Consider the following 13,441-nt stretch of genomic DNA (forward strand, 5'->3'; position numbering starts at 1 on the left):
CCAGGACCCAGACGCAGAAGCTTTGTTTCATTGTACGTGTACAGCATGCCCCCATCAGGAACCACAAATCAAGTTACAGAGTAGGAAATGTAAATCGATTGGAGGCTCTTGAAGGAGCAATGTGATTCACCCATCTGAAGGGTCAGCAAAACAGGTAAACAACTGCAGATCAGTGTAGCGTAAATTTCACATGGGAAACAGCAGACCGTTTAATTTAACACCCTATTCAGTGCATTTTTTCTTGTTCACTACCTGTATTGGAGAATGAGCTATATTTGTTTAGCAAAATGTTTCTTTAGTACAGAGTGCATGGTTTGTGTCAGGTTTGAATCATTCTGCACAGAAACTAGTGCACTAGGCTAATTTTGCAAGTATAAAGATTTTAGTAAAAAGCCTGACTGAAAAGTGACGTATACAACAGTCATTTTAATCAGAAACGATTAGATGACCTGACCTCAATGATTCCTCTGTAAACCAACTCTTCAGATTGGTTAGTTACAGGTTACGTTTTAAAGATACTTATCTAACACACGCACAAACCTTTTACAATCAAATGTACATAATTCCAGGATCAATATATTAAGTCACTCATTTTTGCAATAGTTTTAACAAGTGATGTATTATCAGGAAGCAATGCATTCACTGCAAAATATTTCTGAAGTGAACCAACCTACAAAATACGCATTCGGTGTTATTTTAACTGCTGACATGAAAAGGGAAATTACAGTGGCAGAAATTTAAGATATAAACACTATTAAACTTAAACAAATGTTGTAATGAAATGTGTTTTCTCATCCGTGTGTAAGCACAGCAGTATATCTTGGTATATAATATAGTATATGTAGCCATGTCTTGTTAAAATGTACAGCACTAATGACATTTAAAGGACCCAACTCCCCTATATACATAATAAAAGTAAACTTTGTTCTGATAATTTGCTGGGGTGCAGTAAGAATGGCTAGCCTACTTTCAAGGGTAGGTATATGAAGGGTATCTGAGAATGGCATGCCAGTTGAAATGGAGCAGTGTATCACACTACAAGTGCAAATGGAAGGCTTTACATTTATTTGTTGTGCCACTTCATTTGAACCGAGACAAGTCAGGGGATTGAAAGTGACCTTGTGTTTCCTCATTCTGAAATCTGTGAATTATTTGCTTATGTGTTGTTTTAATCCTTTATTTATTCATTTATTTATTTTTGCATTCACAAACGACCCAGAAATATTTTTAAATGATTCTTGCGATAAATTACATATTTTTTTGCGATCATTGTCTTGCTGTAGGATCCAGCGCCATCCAATGAGTTTGGTTTAACTTGAGTAGATAAGATGCTTCTGAATTCATGATGTTATTGCTGTCAGCAGTTACATCATCAATGAAGACGAGTTAGACAGGACCTGTGGCAACCATACACGCCCAAACCATAACACCCCGACCATAATGTTTCACAGATGAGGGGGGCTGCTTCGGGTCTTGTGCAGTTCCTTTTGGCCTACACACTCTGCTCTTTCCATCACCCTGATGCAAGTCAATCTTTGTCTCATCTGTCAACAAGACCTTTCTTTTAGGTGCTTCTTAGCAAACTGTAACCTGGCTGTCCTGTTTTTGCGGCTGACCAGTTGTTTGCATTTTCCAGTGCCATCTTCCACTCATTCACGGACACCCAAGGTCAAATGTGCATAGGCTACTGAACACATACATGTTAGGCGATGTAGTAAAAGGAAATGGAAATTCCAGTTTTTCACAGGCTTAGCATTTTACGACCGTTCGATCATTTGGCACACGTACAGGGTGCGATCCAGGGCTATTGCCCACAATTTTCTTGAGCGACCTGGAATGCGCTTTATAATGAGCCATTGACACTTAATGAAACACACGAACATAAGGAAGGTTATCCATTGGTAATATTTCGCTGAACTTTAACTAGACATATCTAATCGGAGCTGCCTACTATTAAGTTTCCTGTAGGACTCATCACATTGGCGTGTTAGCCTAGTACCCTCGTTTCACAGGTTCGAACTGCAATATAAATATTTGAAGGGTTCATGCGCCGTCAGATGAAAACAATTTCGCTGCCAACGCATTAGGACCCTGGGGAGGGCATGGACAAGCTTTCCGCGAAGCAGAACAATACGAGCTGCATGTGTCGAGGCTTCCTTGTAACCACTGTAACTAGAGCTGGGACGAGGGTGCGCTTGTGCGTGCGGGCATAATTCATTAGGATATACCTGCTGTCACCATCGCCCGTGTCAGAGAACGCCACCGCGAGAGCTGCCATCTGAACGTGTTGATAGTCTGTTTCGCATTAACAGGCATATTTATCAAATAACAAATAACCTTCATAATGGGAGCCTATCTGTCTGCACACGGTAAACACGAGTTCCAAGAGCTTTCTGACAAGACGGGGTGTAAGTATAAGCTTTTTTTTCTCCTTCGCGGATCATTTGTGTTTATAAATGCCTGTAAAGATTGAACGAATGGTGTATTTACATTAAGTGAAAATACACCAAAATCACTAGACATGTCCGAGGCAACTTTACTATGCAGTCAGTGTGTACAGGAGGTACGAGAGGACGGCAGTTACCGATTATATAATTATAAATGTGTATGTTCCAGAGCTAGCCTACGGAAGAAAACGTTTTATTAGAAGGCTTTGCAAGTGAATATAGCGTGTGTCTCTGAAGCGGTTAATTCAACCAAATGAAAAGACAACAGCGTACTGATGTAGAACATAAATAAATTAATTAAGTCCCTGTGATGCATTTAATTGCATCTCTGACTGCAGTATAAAAGGGTGATTGATGGAGGTCATCGATGATGCATTGATTTACACAGTACAAGAATTGTGTTCACAAGGATTCCATCAAAGTGCACCTGCCTGATTTTTCTCTGAGCTCCTTTGCCCTTCCAAACACATACACACGCACGCACGCACGCACACACGCACACACCCCTGCTTTCGGGGTCGTTATATTCAACATTGTCGTGGCTATTGGACACAATTTGAAGAAAAGCTGTTCAGTCACCTGTATGATCACCTTTAGCACCTGTCGTTAAGAGGCCCTATTACGAACAGTCTATAGGCTACATGCGTTACCATGGACATGGATGGAGTAAAATCCGTAAAGATAAAGGTGAAGGCCACCGTAGAAAGGTTTTCAGTGCTGTGCTACATACCGTGTAGGCTGCCGTGGTTAATGACAATGATAACGACTGGGCTTTTTTCTCTAGTTACTGGTAAAGACGTCATTACTCGTAACGGGCAGTTACCTAACAGAGCTGTCTGCTTCCCCCCGCGACTTCAAAGAGGAACTCATAACCTCCAGATTTGTACAACAACCCTTTGGGTACTTCAATGCCAGTTATAGGCATGTTGGGGGAGACTTGCATTGACTTATTAATAATTCATTAAGACACAGTTGAGTTGCTGTATGACAGACACCAAAGACACATGGGAACAAATGTCACTTTACACAAATGATAGGATTATTAATGTGATGCAGTTATGTTTCCAGGTACTTCCCATTGTAAGGGTTCATCATGCATAAAAGTCTGTTTCTGAGAAACATAAGACTTGTTTTGTTGCGGGGTGTGATAAACATATATATAGTCAAGTAAATATTATTTTTTTAAATATATTGGTTCGCAAGTTTGAAATTTGAATTAATTCCTGAAATCATATTCAGTTAACATAAATAAAGGTTCAGGTTTACTAAATATTAGTATCCTACAAATAATTTTGTAAGGGCTTGGCATTGACAGGACATGAAACATTTGAGTATTGTATTCAATGTGTAAAGCATTGTGCTGTGCCTTTATACACTCAATGATTCACCTAAGCTCTGTGCTTGTCGTATGGTATTGTATTTGGTCACTACTGGGTTGGGAACAGGTTTTGCATTGTAAATTCAGTCACTATTGAATGCTTTTGGGATTATGTGGCTGATGTTTGCTTTTATTTTGTTTGTTTTTAAAGCACAACATGTATCTCATTGGCTTAAATTTTAAATCCATCCAGTTTCCTAATGGATCAGTTGTCTAGCTTACACTGAGGCCACCAGGAGAGGCCCTAGCGATGTCCCTCTCTGCCTATGTCCTACCCTGGCCAGGTACTTCAATTCTAATGAGATATGACTGTATCAAGGACTTGTCTTTCATTAAGTGTAATCCGAGACGGTATTTTCCCTGGGCAGCCACCCCTCCCCTCAGAATATCCTTCTCCAATGTGTTTGTAATACAGCGAATCCACTGCTGTTGTCTGCACGTTCACGGCTCTCTGGAGAGAGGGAGTAAAGCCTTATGCTCATCGCACCTGATATGGAAAGTTTTTTTTTTTTTTGCAAGAGCACCCATTCTGAAGTGCTTAGGAAGTCAAAACACGCTCTTTGCGCTCGGAGCAAGCAAGGCAAAATGAGCCGAACGTCGGGCCTTGTACCTGGCGGTGTCGTGAGCCCGCACATCTGCAACGCTAACTACACGCAGAACAAACTTGTCACTTCAGCAAACCACCCTGTCAGTGAACAATGAGCGGCTCTTTTGTTTGGTTGTGTGTGATTCACATTAACGGGAATTTTAAAAGAACAGATTTGGGGCCGCGGGGTGGCTCATCCGGTTAAGGCACCGTTCCGGTTCCAGCCGTAGCCGTTATCACCGCGGGGCTAACACATAATCAGCAGCGGCATCCCCCAGAGCTAGGGAGGGTTCGTTTGGCCAGGATCCCCATCACGTCATTGTACAGCGACTCCTACTGGCCGTCACAGTGTCTGCGAGAACGCCTGTTAAGCGGCACATAAATGCGTGCTCTTGCAGATCATCTCAGGGCGAGACTTGGTGAGGCGCGAGGTAAGAAGTGGCGCTTGGCGTCGCATGTTTTGTCCTCGCTCTCCTGAGTCGGTATCCTCTGCAGCAATGATGAGCGCCGATATAAAATATTGGGCTTAACAAAACGGGGAAGAGAGAAAGAGCATACTGGTGGTGTGCATAAAGAATGATGGTGAATAATTCAAGAGTCTCTCCCAGAGTGATTATTCTCCTGTTGTCTTTCTAAAGTGCAGGAACCAATTTCTAGAGTGTGGTGAAAATGACTGTAGAATGACCTACAAGTGATACATGTACCAACTGAAAAACTGCTCACAGATAAAACTCAATTAAATATCTTCAGCTCAACAATGTCAGGTCCTCTTAGATCAGTGGTCTCCAACCCTGGTCCTGGAGAGCTATAGGGTCTGCTCGTTTTCATAGTGACTCTGCACTTCATAAATCAATTAGAGCAGTTGATTACACCTTTAACTCAACTCACCTGGTGTCTTGGGTCTCAACTGGGTGCTGATTTTAAGGTGAAAACAAAAACCAGCAGACCCTGTAGCTCTCCAGGACCAGGGTTGGAGACCACTGTCTTAGGTGAATCCAGCGAGAGCAACTCTGAACTATTGGCCATTTCTTGGAACTGCCTGTGTGGTTTGCGTTGCTTGGTTTGAATACGGTGTGACGGCCATTTTCTTTTTTCCCTAACATCAGAATATTCAAATCTGGCTGGGCGAAGGGCAAAATTTGCTGTTCTCTTATATAGTACAAAGGCCTGGAGTGGTCGTAAATTCTAGCAGATAACAAAATTGCCGTAACCTTTGTAGTTTCACACTAACTTAGCTCATTATCCAAGAAATATTTGCCTGAGAGAAATGGAGGAGCACTGAGCCATTGCAAGTTGGCAGCAGTCTACTCTGTTTTTAATTCTGAATTAATGTCCTATTCAAACGACGGTTATTTCTCGTTTACTGGTGAAGTTGCTCAATCTTCATATAACCTCATTAGCATTGACTAAGGTTACCCGCAACGTGCAGAGTCGCCGTTTGCTCAACTTTCGCGTTCCTCGGATTGCGCACTGTGGGAAAGAGCCAAGCGATTTTGACACCGCCTGCATTTAGCATGAACCATGTGAAATTCATAGAGAACAAAAAAAGAACTGTTAGCTATGTGTCTGTGTCTGTGTCTGTTAGGGGAACTAAAAGGAAAAGGGTTGAACTGAAAATGCTGAAGCGAAAGAAAAATTCATTGTTCTCCACCGGGAGAATGCTAGGTCATTTACTGGATCTGTCAAGGTCGTTTTCATGCAATAATGTTTAATTAACACAATTTTCCACAGCTTGAGCACCTTACTTATCAGGTTAATGTGCAGTTTAAATAAAGGTGAGGTAAACAAATCTTACTCATTTGATAATGTGCAGGGTAAATAAAGGTGATAAGGTATAGCTGAAAAAAAAGGATAATCTCACTTCTGTCATTGTCATACTAGCTTCACGGCTGAATGTGACTAAATATCAGTTTAAATGCTGTGAAATTTTTAACTTGCTCTGGTGGTTTTGCTAGCTATTGTCTGTATTATCTTACCCTCTCCCGTTGTGAATGTTCTCTTGGACGGACAATGTGAACAAAGGCCTTGGCTTTTCCCAAGGGGCAGAGAGGGGAACTGAGCAGTGCAGTCCTGTGGTCCCATAACCAGACCCGCCTTGTTTTTCTGTCCCCCCCCCCCCCCCCACTCAGTTTCTCTGGACCAGATCGCCAACCTCCACACCCGATTCAAGCAGCTGAGTCAGGACGAAGACACGCTACGGTAAAACCAGCCTCTGTTGTCCCTGGCCTCGCCTGGCCTGCCTGACTGCCTGCCTGCCTTATCTTAACGACACTAGGCCTCAGAACCACTTAGTGCTCCCTCCCTGTCTCCGTCAGGCCTTTTCTATAATAAAAAAAAAACTAAGATCCTTTGAAAAGCACAAAGATGTGTAACTGTAAAAACTCTGGGGCAGGTACCATTAGGAAACTGGGCTGTATGCAATCCCTCCAACCCCCCCCCCACCCCCACCCTCAAACAATCTAAAAACATTGCTGAAGACTCTTGGGTTTCTCTGTGCCGGTGGTATTATTAGGCAGAGACAAATGGCTGTGCCCTTCTCGCTGGCGTAGCCCTGGCGCGCTGCCAGGCGAGGATTCTGCAGAAACCATGTGACAGGTATTTCTCGTTTTGGCACTTTCCCCCTCTGCCTGACTCGGAACAGCCCATGTCGATGGGAACAAACGAACCGGCGTTTCTCTGGAGCCCACCAGGCTAACGTGGCGTTCCTGCCCAGAGGTTCTCAGTCTCCGACCGAAGACTTTAGCGCTGAGATGTGCATCTCAGTAACTGATAAACATCTCTGGCTGCTTTTACAGAAGGGAGCACTTTGAGAACATCCAAAACCTGGAGTGCAATCCAATCCGTGCACAAATCATTGAATCCTTCTTCGATAAAAGGTACGTGCTGGCAGAAAGAGGCAACGACTGCTGATACTTAAAAACTGTTTTTTTTTTGTTTTGTTTTAACCAACTCTTCTAACCAACTGTTAACTACAAAATGTGCATCTGCAAACAAATTTGCATGCTACTTCCTTCCTCATTCACCCGGATGCAACCAGTTTGAAATGCTATGTGGGACATGCTAGCTGCTGCAGAAGTGTTGGCGCTCAGTCACACAGGAAACCTCCGCTGTGATAAATGAAGCAGCTGGCGACGCGTGGGTTACTCAAACAAAGTGGTTACTTGATCACACACTATTCGGTCAGCTTAGTGTTTTATTGTTTTATTGTTTATTAGGACTCCCATTAGTTAACGCCGTGACGCCAGCTAGTCTTCCTGGGGCAGCTCTAGGTCTGGGCAGGGCTGATTATTTTGGATCTATGACATGTCCATAAAGAGGGGACCCCAGAGCCTGTGTGGATGCAGGCCTTTGTTTTAGCCCAGCACTGAACCACCTGATTCAGCAAATCAACGAATCACGGCCTCCAGTCCAGGCCTTGATTGGTTGGATTGGCCGTTTTAGTGTCGGACTGCAGCAAAAGCCTGGCATCCACATCAGCCCCCCCCATCCCCCCTCCCCCGTGCGTGCTAGAAGCTGAAAACAAGATGGAGATGAGCTGGAGTAACCACCACCCCCCCCCCCTCCTTGGTCTACAGGAACTACCGGCAGAACAGCGCGGGGAAGGTGGACGAGATCACCTTCGAGGAGTTCATCACCGTCATGTCGCACTTCAAGCCGCCCGAGCTGAACATGACCGAGGAGAGACGCGAGGCCTTGAGGAAGGAGAAGCTCCGCTGTGAGAACGCCGCCGTGTCGCCGCTGGCCCGTCTGCGCGGACTGCGCAGCGCGGCCTTATGCTAAGGCATCACATTACATTACATTACATTACAGGCATATAGCAGACGCTCTTATCCAGAGCGACTTACACAACTTTTTACATAGCGTTCACATAGCATTCATTTATACAGCTGGATATATACTGAAGCAACGCAGGTTAAGTACCTTGCTCAAGGGTACAACGGCGGTGTCCTACCTGGGAATCGAACCTCTGACCTTTTAGGTCACGAGACCAGTTCCTTACCCATTATGGTACACTGCCGCCCAAGCATCCGGCTCCAGGGGACCTGTGTGGAAATGACGCATGGAGAGTTAACCACAGTACCTTTTGTTTGCTTGCAACTTGTAGTGTACACACAAGTTGGGAGATGCTTCATTTCGAGGAACTGTTGAAACTAGATCTCAATGTTTTTGTTCAGCTGACATTAATTTATGAGTAGTCCCGCAGTGCATTTTACGGAAGCCCTTACTGAGAGCCTGTTAATTCAAAACACAGAGTAATGGGTCATAAAGTGTGAAACGTGACACCCGCTAAATCAGGTCAATGTATTAACCGCAGATCTGTCAGAAATCTATTTTTTATTGTCAATGATGAAATATTATTGTTGCATTTTAAGCGCTGTGCGTCACAATCACAACCCCCCAGTGTACTAAGTGGTATGAAAATATGTTTGCGCAAAAGAAGGTCCCAGTCTCTACCGTCCTATCAGTGCAAATACCTTTCCGCTAAAGAATCTCACTAGAAATCAGACCCTTTAAGGCAAGTCACACCAGCTTCCTTCCTCTTCCTTCTCCACTCCGTAGAGGCAATCAGAAAATGTAGGTCATACAGACCAGCTTCCTGCAAAATTATGTTTTTCTCCAGACGACATTCGTTATAGAACAGACTGCCCCGCAACCACAAGGTTTAAGATGGGCGACAAAAAGTATTCTTAAAACAGAAACCGACAACTGAGACCGGTTTGTTTTGTTTAGTTTTTTCCTTCTTCTTCTTCTTCCCCAGTTCTGTTCAACATGCACGACACGGACAACGATGGCACAATCACCCTGGAGGAGTACAAGCATGTAAGAGACAAATGAACAGCCTTTCGTCATCCTCCAGTGTCACAAGACCTACCGCAGCCATTAAGGGAAAACCACGGTTTGTTCATTTGTTGTTTTTGCTTTTTTTTCTTTCTTTTTTTTTTTGACTTGGGCTGCCAACAGGTGGTGGAGGAGCTCCTGTCTCGATGCAGCACAATGGAAAAGGAAACGGCTAAATCCATCGCTAACGCCGCCATGCTGGATGTCGCCAGCATCACCATGGGTCAGATGGTGAGGTGTCCTCCTCGTTACAAACCATAAGCCTAAGTGATAACAAACTGGCTTTATTTGATTATACGCACTATATCCACTAGGTGCTTAAATGTAACTCTTTCAAAATATTTGAAAATATGTAATATGTATGTATGTGTGTAAACATACAAATACTGTACATACATACATACACGCACACACGTTTGGGACTCCACAATTTTACATTTGTAATCAACCAACCCCCCCCACCCCATTTCAGGGCAAAATGTTTGGGACATATTAACGTTATGTAAATGAAAGTAGTCATGTTTACTTACTTTGTCACATATTCTTTGCATGAAGTCTGTGACCCATAGTCATCACCAGGTGCTGAGTATCTTCTCTGGTGATGCTCTGGCAGGCCTGTACTGCAGTCATTTTCAGCTCCTGCTCGTTTTGGGGACAAGTTGGGGGGAAAAAAAGAAATTATTTTAAGTATATGAAACGCATGTTCAATTGGACTCAGATAGTATGACTGACTTGATGTCAGGATGTGGCTTCCTCCTTTGTTTCTTTATCATCGTCTTTCTGTAGGACGAAGCGTCGTCCAATGAGTTTGGAGGCATTTGGTTGAACCTGAATAGATTAAATTCTTCTGTACACTTCAGAATTCATTCAGCTGCTGCTGTCAGCAGTTACATGATCGATGAAGACATGTTAGACAGGAACTGTAGCAACCCTACATGCCTGAACCAAACACCCCTACTACGTTTCACAGATGACTGGGGGTGTCACATGACTATTTTCCCTGCATGCTCTTTTAGGTACTTCTTAGCAAACTGTAACCTGGCCATCTTGATTTTGTGGCTAGTGAACTAGCGATATGCATCTTGCAGTGTAGCCTCTGTAGTTCCGTTTGCGAAGTCTTCTGTGGACAGTAGTCACTGATACATCCACGCCAGCCTCCTATAGAGTGGTTCTTATCTGTGCTTGTGGCCTGTGGGATTGGTCAAAACCACAGGTGGTTGGGTTTTTCAACTGTGGGGGTCTTTCTCGTTTTAATAACAAACCTAAAATTGTGGAGTACAGAGCTGAATAAAGAAAAAAAAATGTCTTTGTCCAAAATATTATGGAGCTCATTGAATATATAGTACACACACACATACACAAAGAATTTTGCATGAATGCTTTAAGTACCAATAGGATAAGTAGCGTCACCATACAAGAGAAAAACAATGGTGGCGTGATGTTTGTTCATTCTTAAGTTCAGCCCCGGGGTAACATTTACAACGATCATTTCCTCAGGCGCCTGACGAGTTCTACGCGGGCATCACCTTCGAGCACTTTCAGCAGGTAGGTTACTCGCCCGTCCGCTCACCCAACAGCACACGGGAAGAGAACCGTTCTTTTTCGGGAAGAGAACTGTTCTTTTTCAGGAAGAGAACTGTTCTTTTTCAGGAAGAGAACCGTTCTTTTTCCTTCTGGCGCTGTGACGCCTTCGCCGAAGGTTCCGAGCCAGACGCACACCGTGACCCGCTCTCGTCTTTTTGCAGATTCTGAAAGGCTTCGAGGTCGAGTCGAGGATGCACATCCGCTTCTTGAACATGGGCTCCACCGCCAACTGCTGCAAATGAAGTCCGTCCTCGAAGGCAGTCCGCCCGAGCAGCCACGGCACATTCGGACTCTCTCAGACTCTCCTGCGTCGACCTGTCGCACGTGGACACGACGGTGACCCTGCTTGCTTGGTGGTGGCGGTATTTTTTTGACTGTTCAAACGCACTAGTCCTTTACACCCTTTCCCCCGAATGACTCCTCGCCCGGGGTGACCTACGACCCTTAAACACGGATGCATTATGCATGCATAGGCAACACAAAATGTAGCTTCAACCAAACTCTAGTAATTGAATATTATGCGTGTCAACTGACTTTGTCTTCACGATCAGCTTAACGCATACAAAAAACATGCATGCGGTTTTGCACAGACAGAACGAGACATGCCTCCTTGCTCAAGTTATGCAATAATATCAGACACACTAATTACACTTGCAAAACCTTGCCAAAAAAGAATACGGTTCGCGGATGTTAAAGAATGTTTCGGTTTCCTTACATTACCTTGCAGATGTCAGCCAAATAGAAGTCACCAATAGCATTCAAGCATGCTTCATTCAGAGACGGTACATTTGAATTTCACAGTAAACTCGTATGCAAATGTGACACGTCAATCAAGCGTGGTCGGTGTGCCGGTGTGTGGGCAGACGTGATTTGTGCAGAGATAGACAGACAGACACGCACAACAGGTTGATCAAATGAAAACAACCGAAACTCCGCCCCCCCCTCCACAGAAGAAAAAACAAAACAAAAAAAACAGAACCATTCTGCATGATCCAGCAAGCGACTCGCTTCGCAGGACTGGTGTATAAATTTAGCCTCCCTCCGGGAATCTCGAAATACAAGAGGAAACCCTGCTGAACCCTCTGGTGGAGGGGGGGGGGGGCATCCGGATCGCCGGGGGGGGTTGTTCACACGGCCGCGTATCCGGTTTGGCACCACAGTCCCACAGCTGATCGTTTCGGTCCCGACGCGCGGGTTTGCTAAGGGGCTTGGGGAAGGGGCTATCGCGCCCGATAGCATCATTTGGGGAGGGTAATGCCTTTCCCCTCATGCAGAGTCATTTCCTGGTGACTGTCGGCCCTTGATTAAAAATTTAGGAACTCCCACATCCTCCAAATATTTGTGATGCTTATGAATAAACATCTATTGCAGAGCAATGTTTCAGGTAACGAGCTTAATAAATGTCTATGTGACTGAAATTTCACAGTATAACCACTAACCGCTGCACTTTAATCTCTTCAGTCATTCTACTTCAGTTTCTGTTCCTCCTCTGCGCCTGTAGCAAGGTGTTACTACAATAGGCTTTTCTGTCGTTATGACTGCTGGACTGTCTCTTGAGCATGTCAGTTTTCAGGAGCATACGTGTGCTCGTAAAATTGGAGCACTGCAGAGCAACCAGAGCATATGCTCCTGAAAACTGACGTGTTCTAACTGAAATAACTCAGGAGCACTTCTACTAATTGGGATGCATTAGTGTGTTAGTTGAAAAAACTTTCAACTTAGGAGCAAATGTGCTCCTTGGAATGTTAGCATAGAGTCCCGACAACTTCCTGTTGTCCCCCTTTATGGACCTCTTGTAGATTATTACCAGGGCGATAAAGGGTGTCCTGGCCTGTTTTTTTTTTCGCGGGCGTTTCGGGAGCGCAGGGGTGCGACCAGCACTCGTCCGCGACGCACCCCGGGCCCTCCCGCGATTCGGGTCGCGCCCAGCCGAAGCTTTTCAAAGACGAGGGAAGAGGGGAACGGGACGCGCTCTGCGATCGCGGCTTCGTGAGCCCTCCGGCGTAACAGCTTGTTTTGCGCACAGCTGCCTGCTTGCTGGCACAAGTCCCGCTCAGAGGCATCAGGGCGGGGTGTTTTCTTTCCCCCCCTTCCTGCCGCTGGTGAGGCAAGGTGAACGTTATTTCTCGCGATGATAATGTGGGACAACTAGCTCAGCTCAGGGACAAAGGGACGCGTGTCATGAGCACATCATCCACAGCATAGCTCTGTTTCCAGTCTCCTCCGGTCAGTCTTCCACCTTCACATCGTAGCTCTGCCGACCTCTAGTGGTTGAACGGTTGTCCTGCACCTGCAGTGGTGTTTTTGCGTCCCACTTCCAAATTTTTTCAGCACTCTCTCACTCTCTCTCTCCGCCCACTCATACACTCCTCTTTTCCACAGAACCCAAAGCGATTCTCTCACTGCATGTCCTTCATTTTTTGTGATTCTGAAAGACCTGTTATTCTGTCATTATTTTTCAAATAAATGATTGTACATAAAACATAGTGCCTTGTATACAGGCTTATTTAGGCCTTTGCACTGAATGATTAATATATTTGTAATAAATTAAATAAAAACAAAAAAAACATATTTGACGTCATTGTTTTTTTTTGTTTGTTTCTCGTG

The 13,441-nt window shown here is 44.5% G+C and overlaps 1 protein-coding gene across 1 annotated transcript; it reads left to right on the top strand.

The window, feature by feature from the left end:
* Positions 1–2,116: 2,116 nt before the first annotated feature.
* On the top strand, positions 2,117–13,403 carry tesca (tescalcin a). The gene is made up of 8 exons (XM_064353636.1): positions 2,117–2,408; positions 6,541–6,610; positions 7,207–7,287; positions 7,987–8,126; positions 9,171–9,232; positions 9,374–9,481; positions 10,748–10,795; positions 10,996–13,403. Exons 1-8 carry the CDS (start codon positions 2,345–2,347, stop codon positions 11,074–11,076), a joined length of 654 nt encoding a protein of 217 aa, XP_064209706.1. The 5' UTR covers positions 2,117–2,344; the 3' UTR covers positions 11,077–13,403.
* Positions 13,404–13,441: the final 38 nt, after the last annotated feature.

Source organism: Anguilla rostrata, chromosome 10 (assembly GCF_018555375.3).
Source record: "Anguilla rostrata isolate EN2019 chromosome 10, ASM1855537v3, whole genome shotgun sequence".
NCBI lineage: Eukaryota > Metazoa > Chordata > Actinopteri > Anguilliformes > Anguillidae > Anguilla > Anguilla rostrata.